The sequence below is a fragment of the Melospiza georgiana genome, chromosome 3 (genome assembly GCF_028018845.1).
Source record: "Melospiza georgiana isolate bMelGeo1 chromosome 3, bMelGeo1.pri, whole genome shotgun sequence".
NCBI classification, from domain to species: Eukaryota; Metazoa; Chordata; class Aves; order Passeriformes; family Passerellidae; genus Melospiza; species Melospiza georgiana.
In genome coordinates this window covers 72436160-72451861 of record NC_080432.1, presented here as the reverse complement: position 1 = coordinate 72451861, position 15702 = coordinate 72436160, and the positions used below count along the sequence as shown (strand labels likewise).

General features: G+C 36.7%; 1 protein-coding gene across 14 annotated transcripts in view; it reads right to left on the bottom strand.

Annotated features, from left to right (window-relative positions):
• Positions 1-15702, bottom strand: part of EPB41L2 (erythrocyte membrane protein band 4.1 like 2) — a 107248-nt gene that overhangs the window by 43764 nt on the left and 47782 nt on the right. For all 14 annotated transcript variants that reach the window (XR_009114300.1, XR_009114299.1, XM_058021425.1 and 11 more), the window contains exon 5: positions 3015-3119. Coding sequence is in view for 12 of the 14 variants with exons in the window: in XM_058021425.1 (XP_057877408.1) it covers positions 3015-3119 (105 nt within the window). In the remaining 2 variants the exon portion in view is untranslated. The remainder of the gene's footprint in view (positions 1-3014; positions 3120-15702) is intronic.

Sequence of the window (15702 nt, the reverse complement as noted above, 5' to 3'; positions counted from 1 at the left end):
TAACTACAACAGAAAAAAAGGATTTCTGAGTACATAATACTTTCAGTGCTTCATCTTTTATCACTACAAAGCAGGAGAAAAGAACATACAATACAGACTATGCTGTAAGATGATAAGAATAATCCCTTCTTTACACAAGTTATAAAGTTCATTTTCTGATTTTTCCAAGCCTGAAATAAGCTTATTGGAAGCACACATAGCCAGCAACTTTCATTACTGCTCTGTCAAATAAAATCAGACTCTTATATTCCATTTACAGGCACAATTACAGGGGTGGGGGTTTTTTGCATCTGTGCCTTTTGTCATGGATAAAAACAAACACCACAAAAGAATCTACCCTAAATTAGAGCTCTTAATGAAGAATAGACAGGTCTGTCTTTCAAAACAAAAGACAAAGTGTATACACACTACTTTGCTCCAGTAGGCAGAAATCTATTTGTTTAATTTGTGAATGGTAAGGTTATAGATGAGACAAAGTAATGCATTGTCAAAGAACAAAATGTTCTCTACCAGTACAAAAGTATTTTGTACAAATCCAGAAAAGCAGCATTTCCAGCTGGCACCCAAAACATAAGAGCAGAAGCTTTCTAACACTTCTGCAGAGCAACTACAGTGTGAATGAAGCATTCATGAACTTCTGAGGGTGCAATGCAATGAAATCTCTAAACAAACTTCAGCCCAATAAATTTAACATTTGCAAAAAATGAAAGAAATCATTAATTACTAATTTGGCCTAAACAGTTTTGAAACGTGTATTAAAGCTAACAAAATTTATTCTGATTGGAAGCCATAACCTCTCTCCCAGCTGCACAGAACACCCATGGAGAAGAGTTAATGGGACTGCTCCTCCAATGGTACCCTGATGGTGCATTGGGGAGCAGCTCTAATTCAACAGAGTGCCTGGCATTGAGCTGCCACACGCCACAGCTGCCGCTGCATTCAACAGCTGGCTCATCAATGGGTGGCTGTGATAAGTGCACAAGAATGGGAAAAACACATCATTCAGCATTTAGTACTGACTGGCCTGGAGGTCAGGGATTTGTGGCATTTTAATCTACAAAGGCAACAGTCATCACAGAAAAATAAAAAGATCTGGTACCAAATTAAAAAGTAACTTAATACAGAGGTGAACAAAAAAGAGCCCCTAAATCCAGCAAAAGTTCTGAGAAAGTAGGAGATATGAAACACAAATTTGCTAGGAAAGAGGTTTTTTTAAGTTTCTCCAAATAACACTGGGAATGTATTTGTATGAAGAAGTCAAAATCCAGCAACTCAGGTTGTTCAGTTTTCGTAACAAAAAGAACCAGATTTCTCCAGAAGTTTTTAAATAGAAGCCTGCTGCTGTCCATAACTCGGTGAGAAGTAATCTATTCTGCTTCTGAATAAGGACCCCATTATCAGATATTTCTCAATTTATATAAATACCTCTTAATTTATGTAAATACTTATGAGTGTTGCTACAGTACCACCTTCACAGTCAATGGATAAGGAATTCAAGGATTCATTCACACTGAAAGAGACCTCTGGACATAACTGGTTCAAGCGTGATTCAAGAGCCAGTTTTGAATTAGGTCAGGTTGCCCAGGTTAATATCCAGTCAAGTTTTTAGCATCTCCAAGGAAAAAGACACATGAAAAAACAGATGGGGTCTTTTTAAGGGTGGACCTCAGTTTCCCTATTCCAATGACTGAAGAATACCAAGAAAGCCTTAGTCTAAGTAGAAGAAAGAAAAAAAAAAAAGAAGAGGAAAAAAAAAAGACATAACCCTACACCAATTCAGACTTTTTTGCTCAACTTTCAAAAAACCTGAAACTCTGTATTTTATCTCCTGGGATCTACTCAGTGGGCTATTTTCTGGTACAAGTCAAGGATCCAGGTCTAGTATTAGACCTTTCCTCTCTTGCCAGAGATCAGACTGCTGTTTTACGTTATTTTGTTGTGTATATACAGTACAGTTTTTCAATAGTGAGAAGCACAAATAAAGCAACAAGTGAAAATAACAGGTAAGATTGTGATATTAGTTAGAAGATCAACAGACATGTTCTTCATCATTACACCAAAGAAGTTCTTACGTCTGGAAATGGTTTAGAAATCAAGAACAAAAATTAAATATCTAAGTAATACTATAACAAGCTCATTTTGTATATGGGGTTTTTAATATAGAGGAATTGAGTATTTTGCGCAATACTGCACAGAAAAATTTGCACCAAAGCAACTAACTCTAGAAAAAAAACTATCAGAATGGAAGCTGCTAGAAATTCAGATCTATTCAGATCAGGAAATTACACTTGATTTTTTTTTAAATACTGTTAAGAGGAAGATGACAGAAAAAAAGCAGTAACTTTTAGATGCAGTATGATGTAATGATGCTTTTACTGCAAATACAGATTAATAAGAAATACAATTTTTCCAGCTTCATGTTGTAATTATTCATCTGATTTTTTCTGAAGAAAAAGATGACAACACATAAATCTTTAGTTCATGGAGGAAGCAACAGGCAGCCCAGCCCAAACCTTTAATGTTAAGATGTTAAAAACATAACTTGGATTTTGGTAATTAATGGAGCAACCACCACTGACTGATTTAAGATTTTCCTCAGCTGAGCAATCTAGACATGCTCAACCATCCAACAAAAAAGCAAGTGCAAAAGAAGATGGAAGTTACCAAATGGTATTTAAGAAATCCTTCCAAACGCAGTCATCTCAAATGCCATTCATTTGAAAATTAGCATCCAATACCAGTAATGGACCACTTTCAGCCTCTTTACAAAGGCCAAAAATTTTCTTTAAAACTTAAAATTAACAATAAAGGAACTCAAAGGTCTAGTCATAACAGACTTATGGGCTAGATTCCTTTCATGTTCACAAACAAAGCATTCTTACACATCTATGAGAAAAGGCAGCAAAATTTACTCAAGTGTTTGAAATGGTAAACATTTAAAAGAATATACCTCACTGAAGTATTGAAGAGAGTGGCAGTGATGAATAACAAACAAAACCCTCATACAGGCTTACCTTCTGCTCTGAATTCTCATAAAACAACAGCCCAAAATAGTCCTTTTCCAGTAAATTGAGGTGTTCACATACTTTATCAAACAGCACTTGTCCTTTTGCTCTTTTCTGAGAGGTGGGAGGGTAGGAAAAGAAGGAAAAAAAAAAAAGGGAAAATAAGAACAAAAAAGAAAATTAAGATAAGTAAATCAGTAAGGTCCTTAATTACATGTACTGTTATTCGATGATATTATTCAGGACAATTTAAAATATACATAAAGTGGATTATAAAATGATAAGCTTTCTTACAAAGACTGTTCACCATACCTCAAAGCTATACATATCCTTGACAAAAAACCAGAGAAATTTTAATGTTTTTTTAAAAACCTGAAACAACAACAATGTAAGTACACAAGGAAAATTCAATACTTGAAAAATTTAAATATTGTGCACTATTAAGTGTCACTAAATAGTCTTGGTTTTTCTGGATCTTCATTTTTTAAATAGCAAAAGACTTCTTTATCTGAGCCAACTTTTTCTGTATTATCCTCTAAAAATTAATATAGTTTCTACAATGTTAACTTTAGCATTTTTTTATCATTTTGGTATACATCTCAGTGACTTATGAATCCCATTATATGAATGCACTGAAAAATAAAGTGTGTTATTTTCAAAAGACAAAAAGAAAAAGCAGACCACTAAGAGCTGATGCTCAGACCAGCAGAAGCAGCATGCAAGCAGAAGCTGAACATAATGCAACATGTCTAGTTGTCTATTTACGGCAGTGGTTTGTTTCAAGGGGCAGAAAATAAGATGGCTGCTTTCTATCCATGTATTTCTGGAATTTCAGTACCCAAAAAATTAATTAGATAAATAATAAGAAATCTTCAAGAAGTTTATTTTTCCTAAAAATATTATTTCTGGAAGTCAGTAGCAAAGGAAAAAAACCTGAAGGTTATATTTGAGGTTAGCTTACGTATTATAGTCTGTTGCTTTATAAATATAGTAAATGAAGACTGATGATCATTTTATCATTTTCTTAAAAAGCATTTTAAAATGGCCACTTTCAAGCTCACTTGGTGAGCTCAGTATTACTAGAGCTTAAGCAAATGGCAGTCACTCCTGAAGTTTGATCTGTTCTTCTTGCGACCTTTCCAGCAGCCTTCCAGTCATCTAAAGGGGGCTTAAGAGAGAAGGGAAGGAAAGGGCACGTAGTGACAGGACAAGGGGTAATGGCTTTAAGGAGAGTAGGTGCAGATTAGGTATTAGGAAGAAATCCTTTACTGTGAGGGTGGTGAGGCACTGGAACAGGTTGCTCAGTAAGCTGTGAATGTCCCATCCCTGGAAATGCTCAAAGCCAGGTTGAATGGGGCTCTGAGCAGCCTGCTCAGGTGGAAGGTGTCCTGGACTAAGCAGGGGGTTTAAAAACTGGAAGGTCTTTAAGGTACCTCCCAACCCAAACCATTCTATCATTCTGTGATTCTTGTACCTGAAACTGGGAATGTAAACATTCCATAAGTCTGTAGTGCCAGTAATGAAAACAGGTCCAGGCTCTACTTCTGTGAGCCAGGTTTAAGGAAAATCTTTGTCTCCTGCTGACAGGAGACAAAGATTTAGAGCAGATGGCTCACATCACATGCTCAGGGGTGAGGAGATGAGAAGTTCTTTCCACAGTTAAAATCTGACCATGACTGGCATGCGGCCTCCAGTTTGAACCAACCCCTTCATGACAGCTCTGCTGTTTGTGGCATTTATCATAGAGGCCACAACATGGCCTTTTCAAAGGTCTGCCAGCTTATAGGAATTTTTGCATTTGCTTATCCTACAGATTTTAGTAGATGCCACACATGACTGCCATTCCACAGAAACGCCATGGGCAGCCCCTGTGTAGGCCTGGGTGACACTGTGGCCATTGTCCCCGCAGACAGTGGCGGGGCACTCCAGGGGCCCATTCCGGCACTCCCGCAGCTTGGCAAAGGCCAAGAGCGGAGGGAGAGGAGAAAAGAAGGTATGCACTGAGCAAAGAGTGAAGGCATTGTTGATTTTTTTTTTCCCCCAAGAATCCAGAGCTTTATTCAAAATCGCATTGTCCAGCAGCTACTCTACTCAGGAAGATCAGAAAGCTTTCACAGAAGCAAAATTATAAAACGACCACATTTAGTAGCCCAAGTAGCAAGGCTAAATCAAGAAAGTAGAAGTCAAGAGTGACTTCTGAAATGGGGAGCAAGGAATTTTAAGTCTGTTTGGTACTTTCAAGAAATCTTACTCAGGAAAGATGACTACTTCCTCTAGGCATCTGAAGTAACCACTTAATTTTCTTGACAGCTTCACCTTCAGTTTAGTAAGAAAAATCACCAATATAGAAAAGTGGTAAATTGAAAGCAGAAAAAATATAGGCAAGAGAGAGTTCAAAGAATCTTAGATGCATGTAATAGATACCACTTTTTTCCCAAAGTTGATGTGCAGGTCAGTGATCATACCTTGCAAATGCAAGTTTCAGTTATACAAATTTCAGTAAAGGAAATCTATAGATTAGTGCAAAATAATGTACGCTATCATATCAAGACCACATCTAGAATCAGATGCTTTTTTATAAAGTTTATATACTAATACCCACAGTTAATATCAAGTCTTTGACATCTAGAAACATAAGGCAGGCAAATGCACAGGAAATATATTGCAAGTATAACTGTAAAATATTGCACAGCTTCTTATTACGAAGTCATAATAAACAAAGAACTTGGAAACACTACGCAGTGTCCATTGTATCTTTAAACATCTTTTTGTCAGTTCATGGTTCTTCCACATTAGGAAAAATACTACCATGTCACAAAGCCCAAGTGTATGAGCCTACATTCTAGACAGCAGCAAAATGAAAAGACATTATACAATCAGCAACTAGTATTTATAGAGCTCTGTTATGGATTCAAAAGCCTAAGAAGCCTCTCACTACTAGCAATGGTTTTCATTAGAAGATCCTACTTGCAGAATTGAAAGACTCCGAGTTATTTCATATATATACGTGTGTGTGTATATATAGAGTGATATAGTGATAAAGTTTTAAAAATCTAAAAGAATATTTAATTTGCAAAATCAAACTTTTCAAGTGCAATTTCTCTGCAAGCCATTTGGGGACAGGCATTACTACACAGTTTCAATGAGAGGATAACATAACGTTTCTGGGAAAACTCATGTTCCTAGTAGAATGTCTCTAACTTGAACTGAAGATAAGTGTTGGGATCCAGTCAGTTCAGAAGCTAGAAATATTTTAATAGAGCAGGACACTCTTAAGAAGGCAGCATCATGGTTTGCACAGTTTGTTACTTTATAAAATGGATTCCATTTAATTTTCTACCACGTGTTTGAGATGTCAACTGATAGTAACAACCAATGTGTAAATCATAATCACTATTCTTAGTATACCTATGCATACATATATATTTATGCATTCATATATACACACATGGGTTTATAGCACAACAAATATTCCTGTTCTAAAATTATAATGCAGAAATATCAGTAAAAATGTAAATCCATCCTTGCTTCCGCAAAAAGGGGAGCACATTCAACCTAGCTGTATCAAGAGAGTGAGAAGTGAGGAGATGTTCACAGAGCCAAGCAGTTTAAAACACAAAAGTACTCAGATCAGCAGTATTCTGTATTGCTGCCAAGTTATGCTTTCTTTTAAGTGAGAACATAAAAAGAACACATGTAACCAAGGTTATTCTAGTACCAATTTCAAGCCTATATTTAGACTCTGCAGATGCCACCTCATAATGCAACCACCTCGTAAAACCAGAGGTACCATTTCTCTGTCCTTTATATCCTTTTCAGAAAAAGAGCAAACCAGAGCAAAGCAATTGCAACTGACATCCACAATGGAAATTTCTATGCAACTGGGAATTAGGATATCATGGATCTGTTTGGCTATATACGAGCTGCCAACTACTGATGCAATACAAACATTCACAGCTACCAGTTCTGTTCAATACATTTATCTATGATAGGGATGCAGGAGTTGAATGCACCATTAGCAAGTTTGCTGGTGATACTCAAGTGGGAGGTGCTACTCACTCCCTTAAGGGATGAGAAACCCTACAGAGCAATGTGGATAGATCAGTGCATTGGGCAGTCAGTGGCAGGACATTTAGCAAATGCCAGATTCTGTACCTGGGACAGAGTAATGCTGGGAACAGGTACAAACTGGGAGAGGAGGGGCTGCAGAGCAGCCCTGCAGAGATGGATGTGGGAGTGCTGGTCAGCAGCAGCTCAGTGTGAGCCAGCAGGGAGAGCCCAGGCAGCCAGGAGGGCAAATCCCATCCTGGGATGCATCAAACCCTGTGTTCAACCATCCAGACAAAAGAGGGGAATATCCTGCTGCACTCAGCCTTGGTACAGCCACATCTTGAGTACTGTAAACAGTTCTGGGGCCCACAAATTAAGAGGGATGTGACGGTCCCTGAATATGTCCAGAAGGCAACAACAAAGCTGGGGAAAGGGCTGGAAGGAACGTCCTATGAGGACTGGCTTAGGACTTTGGGCTTGTCTATGTTAGAGAAAAGGAGGCTGAGGGGTGGCCTCACTGCTCCCTACAGCTTCCTGAAGAAGGTGAAGAAGCAGGTACTGAGCTCTTCTCCATGGGATCAGTGACAGGACACATGGGAACATGTCAAAGCAGTTCAAAGCTGCACCATGGAAGGTTTAGATGTGACATTAGGATGCATTTCTTTACCACAGGGGTGATGAACTAGTGTAATAGCTTCCTAGGAGGTGACTGATGCCCCAAGCATGTCAGTGTTTGAAAGTCATTTGGACATGACCTTTAGGTCAGCCCTTGTGGCCTGGGTGCTTCCTTACCCTTAAAGGGTTGGCCATCAGGCAGCAGAACTCGATGATCATTGGAGGCCCTTTCCACTTGAAACAATCTATCCTATTCTTTTTCCTTCCACCTCCTTTCTATAGCAGTACAGACAGAGGGAAATATCAACATTTCTTCCCAGCCCTGCACTAGCAGAAAGGATTGAATGGGGAATCATGTCCCAGCCTAGGCACTGAATTTCTCTGTGTGGGGAGGAGGCATGTACCATCTGATGGGTCTGAGAGATGTGGATTATCTCAAACTTATGTAACCATTTGAAGAAATCTGGGGGGAAAACGCCATCAAAAACAAGTACAGTTTTTAAGTTTCCTGTGTTTATTCAGTTAATCTGTGTTTCCACAGAATGGCAGAATTCCATATATCTCTTCAGAGATCAAACCCTTAGCCGAATGCAGGACATGCTTCCAAACCGAGTGACAAAATTTTTGAAGTGTTCAATACCTATTATTTCCCCAGAGATTTTTTTTCTTCTTGTCCTCATTTTTAGAAATGATTGAGCCATTTCCCTTGGGGAAATGCAATAAAACATTTTATTACATTTGAGAACAACAGTATCCCATGAGAGCAAGGGTCCATCTCCAAAGTGACTAACCACAAGTGTCTACAGGCCAGCGCAGGAGCAGTATCCAGAAGCTGACTAACTATGAGACTGGCATTTGCCTGAAATGCCAGGAGTTTTTCAGCTCCAAAAACATTTTCAAAGACACGTATTTACAGGAGGAAAAAAGATTGAATTTCATTTTATTTTCTGAATTGGTTTAAGAGCCAGTGCTCACAGGCATTAACGCCATTCTGTAGCCAGGCCCAGGCTAAAGCATTCCCCAGTTTTGTTTAAAAAAAAATCAAAAGATCCTTTGCAGCAAAGGCCAGGCCACAGAAAGGAGAAGCTGGAATATGAACCACACAGTCCCTGTTTCCTGAGACCTGAAGAATAAGGATTGGTCAAATGGAAGAGAGGAGGAGATGCGCAACAGCCTGGGTTGTTTTCAACACTATGATGCATATCAATGACAAGTATATTTTTTTTGGCTGCAAAAAATTGCTTTGCTGTGCTTCTTGGCCAGTGATGCATGAAAAGTGCTCTCATGCCTGGCCTGCACTTGTATTTCATGCAGGCAGAGCTGAAAAGTGCCAGCTTCTGATGCTGCAGCAAACCAGTGCCTTGTACAAACAAGAACCCTGGGGAAAACCAAACCAAGGGAATACAGGAGTTCACTCCTGCTACAAACTTGGAGTGGCAAAGAAAGGCAGAGAGGAAGGGCATGAGTGGTGCCTTGGAGGCACCAAAGCAGCAGGAGAGAACACAGGCAGAATGGCCCACAGGAGCCCTTGGCAAGGAGCCGTGCTCAATGGTGCAGAGGAAGGCAAAAAATCCTCAGGGACTGAGATGATTTCACTCATAAACATTACTTTTGGTGGTGTCTATTGAATCTAGACAAATATTTTAAGAATGTGCCAAATTTAACATCATCCCTATTTTCCTTTTTCTAAACAAAAGATGTCATACTTTAAACAGACCACTTAGTGCTTGAATAAACCTAGACTAGACATCTGAGCAGTCAGAAAAAGATTTGCAAATCAAAACTCTGCTACAATTAAACATCTGTTCCATATCAGCTTCATTCAGAGTTTTCTTAATTCAGGGTTAAAGACTGATCTTAATTGTACATTGAGCAAACATATTTTTACTTTGTATTAGCAAACTGTAAGTAACCATAGAGTCTGTGTCAACTCTGATATATTTCACTTGTTCATACGTGCATAAAATACGGTCAGTGCTGGCATCCTTTAAATGCCTTTTGTCATAAATATTTAATTAGACCACCGACTGAATGCAGTAAACAAACCCAATAGGATCTTCATTTGCTTCTAACTAGCAATCATTATGCACTTAGCACTTCTTTTTGTTTCTTTGAACTGTGTTCTTCTCTACTGAAACACAGTTTATATTTCAAACAGAAAATCTAAACCAGTCTCTATTGCAGATCCCAAATTCAGTGACAGAATTTCTTCACAACTCTCTACAACACCACAGAATGAGAGGAAAAAAAGCAAGTTTATTTCCTCCACAAAAGCAGGAGATACATGTAGTTCACAGTAACACATCAGTAATTTATACCTCCCACAGAGATCAATTATCAGGAAAGGAGTAGGTCAAAATTACATCATTTGCACTGTGCTAAAAAAATTAAACTTGCTCCTAAAAATTAAGTCTTAAATATTCCAACAGTCTGCACATTCAAGCTATTAAAACTCAACTGGCCATCACATCTCAAATATGACACTACTGAATCATGAACCAAGGTTATTTTATCCTTTAATATGGTTCTGTCATTTCAAGCAAGCACAAATGTTCAGTCACAGTCTTTGGCAAATACCACTCATTAGCTTTCATCCTCAGTACCTTGAGAACTGCCTGTGATAAACTAACAGGCTGTTATTCCTTGAACTCTCTTTAAAGTAATGAAAGGTAACTGAATTTTTTTTAACAATTCACGGCCTGTGAAACTTGTTTTAAGTCATGCTCCCCCAGAACTATTCAACAATAGCTTCTTCCTCTTTCCATCTCTCCAGGTATTCACATGTTACTCTGAAGATTCTGAGGCCAAGTAGGTGTTACCTTTTAGAGTTACAATAGTTTTAAGCTCAAAATAATAAAATTAATTGTTTATGCTCTATGAATGAATGTATTGTGTACATGTAACTCCTGTTTTTTATTAAAGTACTTGCATGCAATATTATTTTGTGATTTATTTCAGAAGATTCCTTTAAAGCAACAGAACATAGAAAATCAATCTATTTTATTAATATGGAACCTATGGACTTCAAGAACTAAAATACTAAAGGTAAAGGAATTTTAATATAACATTGTAATGGAGGATATTTTTGCTGCCTGATAAAACTTTACAGGTTCCAAAATAACAATATAAAGCAAGTTTGAAGAGTGGCTTATATAAATGTTTGCAACACAATTCCCACTCAAATTTTAATTCCCCAGAGCAAGCAGCCAAGATGCAGACCACATTTTATCAACCACGCAAGATTACAATCAGCATCTCTGCACTGGTGAACTGAATGCAGGTCATTTCTGGGAAAGATCAAAAACCACAATACACTACAGTGAGAATTTCAAATTACAAAGAACTGAAGAACAGGTTTCACCTAGCACAAGGTTTAGCTCTCACGTCATGGACTTCTCCAGGCAACAGTGGAGTACCTTGTATCTACACTGGCATTCAGACAAGGATATTTGGAGAAGCTATACTCCAGAAAGATTACAAACCAGGTCCTTCAAATTTGCATCTTCAAAAGTAATGAAAGTACAAAGACAGGTGAGAAGCAAAAAGAAATAATCACAAAAGAAACTGAAATACCTGTTCAAACAGTTCCATAGATAAAGGATTACTGACTTTAAGTTCAAACTGTCAAGTTCACATCACTCAAAGATCTACTTAGGCAAAACAAAGAGTTCTCAGAAAAAGAGTAGATGACTCTCAGAAGTGATAAATTAATTTACAAAGTAACATCAAAAAGACAAATATCTGAGATTTGCTTTATACTGAAATCTAAAGATCAGCCATGTCAGGCATGCCTGGGGCAATGTGAAAGACATGCAAAAACAAGCCAGAAGAAATAACTCCACTGTCAAATAACACTAGGTGGCTGCAAAAAAGAACTTAAAGTAATTACCAATACATAAAACTCAAGTGGCAAAGAAACAAGAAAGGTTCAAATGTACCTGTACTCCTACAGCAATATTTAAGAACAAATTCTGAACTGTGGAAGAACAGCATCAAATTACAGTCCTTTGCAAAGATGTTTTAATATCCGATTAAAAACATCCTAATTCACCAGGAGTGAACTTTTCTTCATTCCCCAAAATTTCGTATATAAGTATACTATCTCAACATCTTGAAGCTATATTCTTTCCAGGTGAGCACCTCCTGCCACCCATTTCTATTCTGTACCACTCACCACAGGAATTCAATTTCAGAATATTTTGTCACAGAAACCAGTTTTTGTTCACTCTGATATATTTTTCAATGCAACTTGTATGTCACATATACTTCTTTTTTCCAAAAGGTGCTTTAACTCAATACGGATTCCAAGAAAATGCCACATTAGGCAGAAGTTACATTAATTTCATATTAACCAGACTTTAAATTGTAATAAACTCCTTTTTTATTAACACTCTGATTTTGCAGATGTACCAAATCCATCCAAAATAAACTAATCTAGTTCCAGTTAGAAAAAAATGCACATACATGCAAAATTTTAGTGCGATAATTAAGTTTTTAACTGGATTTTTTTCTTAAATAGTACATATATATTCCATTTCTTATATTTGTTCCAAAAACTCCCATCTGAAAATTCCAGAGTACAAAAAAAAAAAAAAAAAAAGTGACATGATATAAGATTTCTTTATCCAAAACCTACTTCCACCTGTGTCCTTTTCAGCTGACAATAATGCAGCATTAACCTCTTGCTTACAGGGGATCTTGCCATACTAAGACAAAAAGATCCTTGAGACTATAAAGATTATTATTACACAAACCAATCTGTGGTGGCCAGGACAGAAAACAAGTATGTCAACAGACAAATATCTGTTTCAGCCACATTATAATCACAGGACTTCACCAATTCACTTAAATTAATCCCTCTGCCTATCTCAGCTTCATACTACAGATCTTAAATGTTTAAGAATATAGCTGAACTCAACTTACAGCAAGTCGGGATATCCACTTGTCACTTGGTAAATATTAAATTTCTAGAAATGTCTAGTGAAGCATGGAGAGCCTGGTTCAGAACAACCTCTATAAAGCTTTTGCTGCCTAGTCTAAATCTCAGAGATGATACAATTTAAAAAAAAATAATTCCAGATGAACTGTCATTAAACATCAACCTTAAGCAAAAACTGTAGCCTCCTTTCTAATACAACTGTTACATATATTTTGTAAAAGCTCACCAATATTTTCCTGAATCGAAATATCAATTTTTTAAGCTTGAAAAAAAATCTATTCCAGTTATCTTTGAGAAATCATTCTAATTTATGATGTACCAAAAGTTACTTTGCAAAATAAGAAATAAAATCAGCTTCAGTGTTGGAGGGGAATGGAAAGTGGGGGAGGGAGTGGTTGGATATGTGTAAAAATTGGGTTTTGTACAAAACATTATATAAAACAATGTTTCCTTCTTTCCCTATTCAAAATTCAAAATCATGTTATAAAAATTTAAGTATGTTGAAATGTTTTAAATCACTGGAGCTGAAGAAACATAACCACAAACATGTCTAAAACTAAATTAAGCTCACAAAGCAAAAGGGAATATAAGCAGGATAGAAATCTAACTATCACGTGGACAGGAGTTTAGAGAGCAGTTTCTGGTCTACTGAAATGGCATTTCTTCCTAAGCACACAGACTATTGTCAGTGGATATTCTGTTCTCTCAGGAAAATTATGAACAGGATGGACAGAAAACAGAATGGAAATATAAAAATGTGTCAGAACTCTTCATCTAGCATCTCAATCTACACAAAGAGTGCTTTTTAAAAGAAGGGAAAATAGAAAGAAATGAAGAGAGAGGTGTCAGATTGGCATATATAATGGAATTCAATGAGCAGTAACAAAAGAGCTGCTATTTTAGAAGCTGTTAATAGGAAATGCTAGGGATATTATACCTGAACTCATCTGCCCTTCCAGACAGTATGAAGTCTTAAAGTGCAGGCTTGTAATTGTACAAGTGCAGAACAAGCCTAAGAGTTCTCAATTACTTGGGGATTTATCTTACTTAAAAGAAAAAAAAAAATAACACCAAAAACCTAGAGAAAAGCAGGTACTTGGACAACCATGACAAACAGGTGAGATTTTATGCAACTGCTTTTTCCTAGCATAAATAACTGAGATCTAACTACATTGCTAAAGGGGCCATACACAAAACTATGAATTTTAAGAACCTAAGATGGCATTAAAAAAAAGTTTCCTGAAAATAGGAATGACATTTGCTACCCCTACCCCAAAGAAAAAAAAAATCTCGGGAAGTTCCCCTGACTGCTCGGACATTTCCAGTATGGTCAAGTTTGGCCTTGAAGGAACATCAGCCAGCTCACTGAGTACTGGTGGGTGTATTCTCTAAGGTCCCAGGGGACTTGTCTCTCCAGCTCAAATGTTCTCACACGTAACCATAACCCTCCCTTTTTCTGTAAGCTTCCAAATCACATCTCCAAACTTTTGCCATTACCATTTACTGATTAGAACATACTCAAGCTGGAAGAGTAAAGTTTTTCTGACTGAAACAGCTTGTGTTCTAAGAATAATGCATCAACATTTATTTTTTAAGAAACAAAGCATTACTATTAATTCAAGATTTTCTATTTCAGTTTTAGTGAATCTAAGGTATACAATAGCTGAACTCAAGTATTAAGTCCTCATATCATGATTCATGACTGTTACTAATTATTTGTATAATATTATATCTACTAATTGGGCACAAAATGCTCAGTATTTAGTTACTGGTGAGAATCCTGATCATCCTTGACCTGTGTGCTGAAACTGAAGCTACTGCATCATGGCTTTGGTTCCTTTTATGCTTGCACCCAGCTATTGCTTTATACAAAGACACATACAGTAGGAATGAACTACTGGCAAAATTTGTCAGAGACTAAATTAATGAGGTTTTGTCTTCATATTTTGTTTTCTTTCACACTCCTTTTAGTTTATGTGAATACAAATTGATGCAGCTCTAAAAGGAAAAAGGAATAGGATTGCAAGCCAAACAGAAAAATCCCCAATAGTGTATTAGCTCAGATTTTATTACTGATTATCATGAAGGTTTAGAATAAGTATTAGAAAAAGACAGGATTCTACCAAAAGCTGTTATATAACAGCAATGAAAACAAGATATTTTTCAGTTTTACTTTGCCATTAGCAAGAAAATATATTGTAAATATAAAGAAGCTGGTTTACAGTTCACAGTGTACTGGAAGAGGCATCAGGAATGTGAAAATCATGACAATTGCCCCAAATTAAACCTGATGTATTAGGAAGTCAACCAAAGTAAACTGGACTTTGACTGCAAAAATTTTGTTTCTTTGTTTTTTAATTCTTAAATCATTTCAGTAACTTTGAAAAAGCAGAAATAAACCAGCATTTATCCAAACACTAAATATTGAAGGAAGACTAAAACAGAGTATCAGAAATATACAAGGATCTTTTGCAGAAAGCACAAACTGAAATTTCAGTTATCAGTTGATATGGCTTTCTGAGACTTTAAGTATTTTGATATGGTAGTAGAGCGTAAAAAACTCTACATGTATTTAAGAACACTAATTCATCCATAAAATTGCAGTCAGCACTGCTCATGTCCTATAAATAATTCAAATTAACATATAAAACAAATTGTTTCTTCACAACTTTTTCCCCTCTTAAATCACTTTTACTATTGTTCTTACAGGAAACTCTTACCGCAAATAATGAGAAAACTTAGTTCTTGGTAAATGACTTAACTTGATCATGACAGACTTAAAATACTGAGTTATAAATACAAAATGGTATATTCTTAGATCTGTGGAAAGCCACCACTTCACTTAAGTCTCATTTTAGGTTGGGGAAAAAGCCCAGGACGATCAAACTCACATAGCCTTTAATTAAAACAGAGATGCCATTCAGATTTAAATATCCTGATTTATGTGGAAAAAAAATCCCAAACCAACAAACTACTCCAGGGTTACTACCCTGCGGTCAATTTTCGTGAAAATGAGGAACTAGAACAGAATGTCGAATATGTGTTTTATAGCTGTAATGGAATTTTTCTTTCTGAAGAAAAAATTAAACTTTT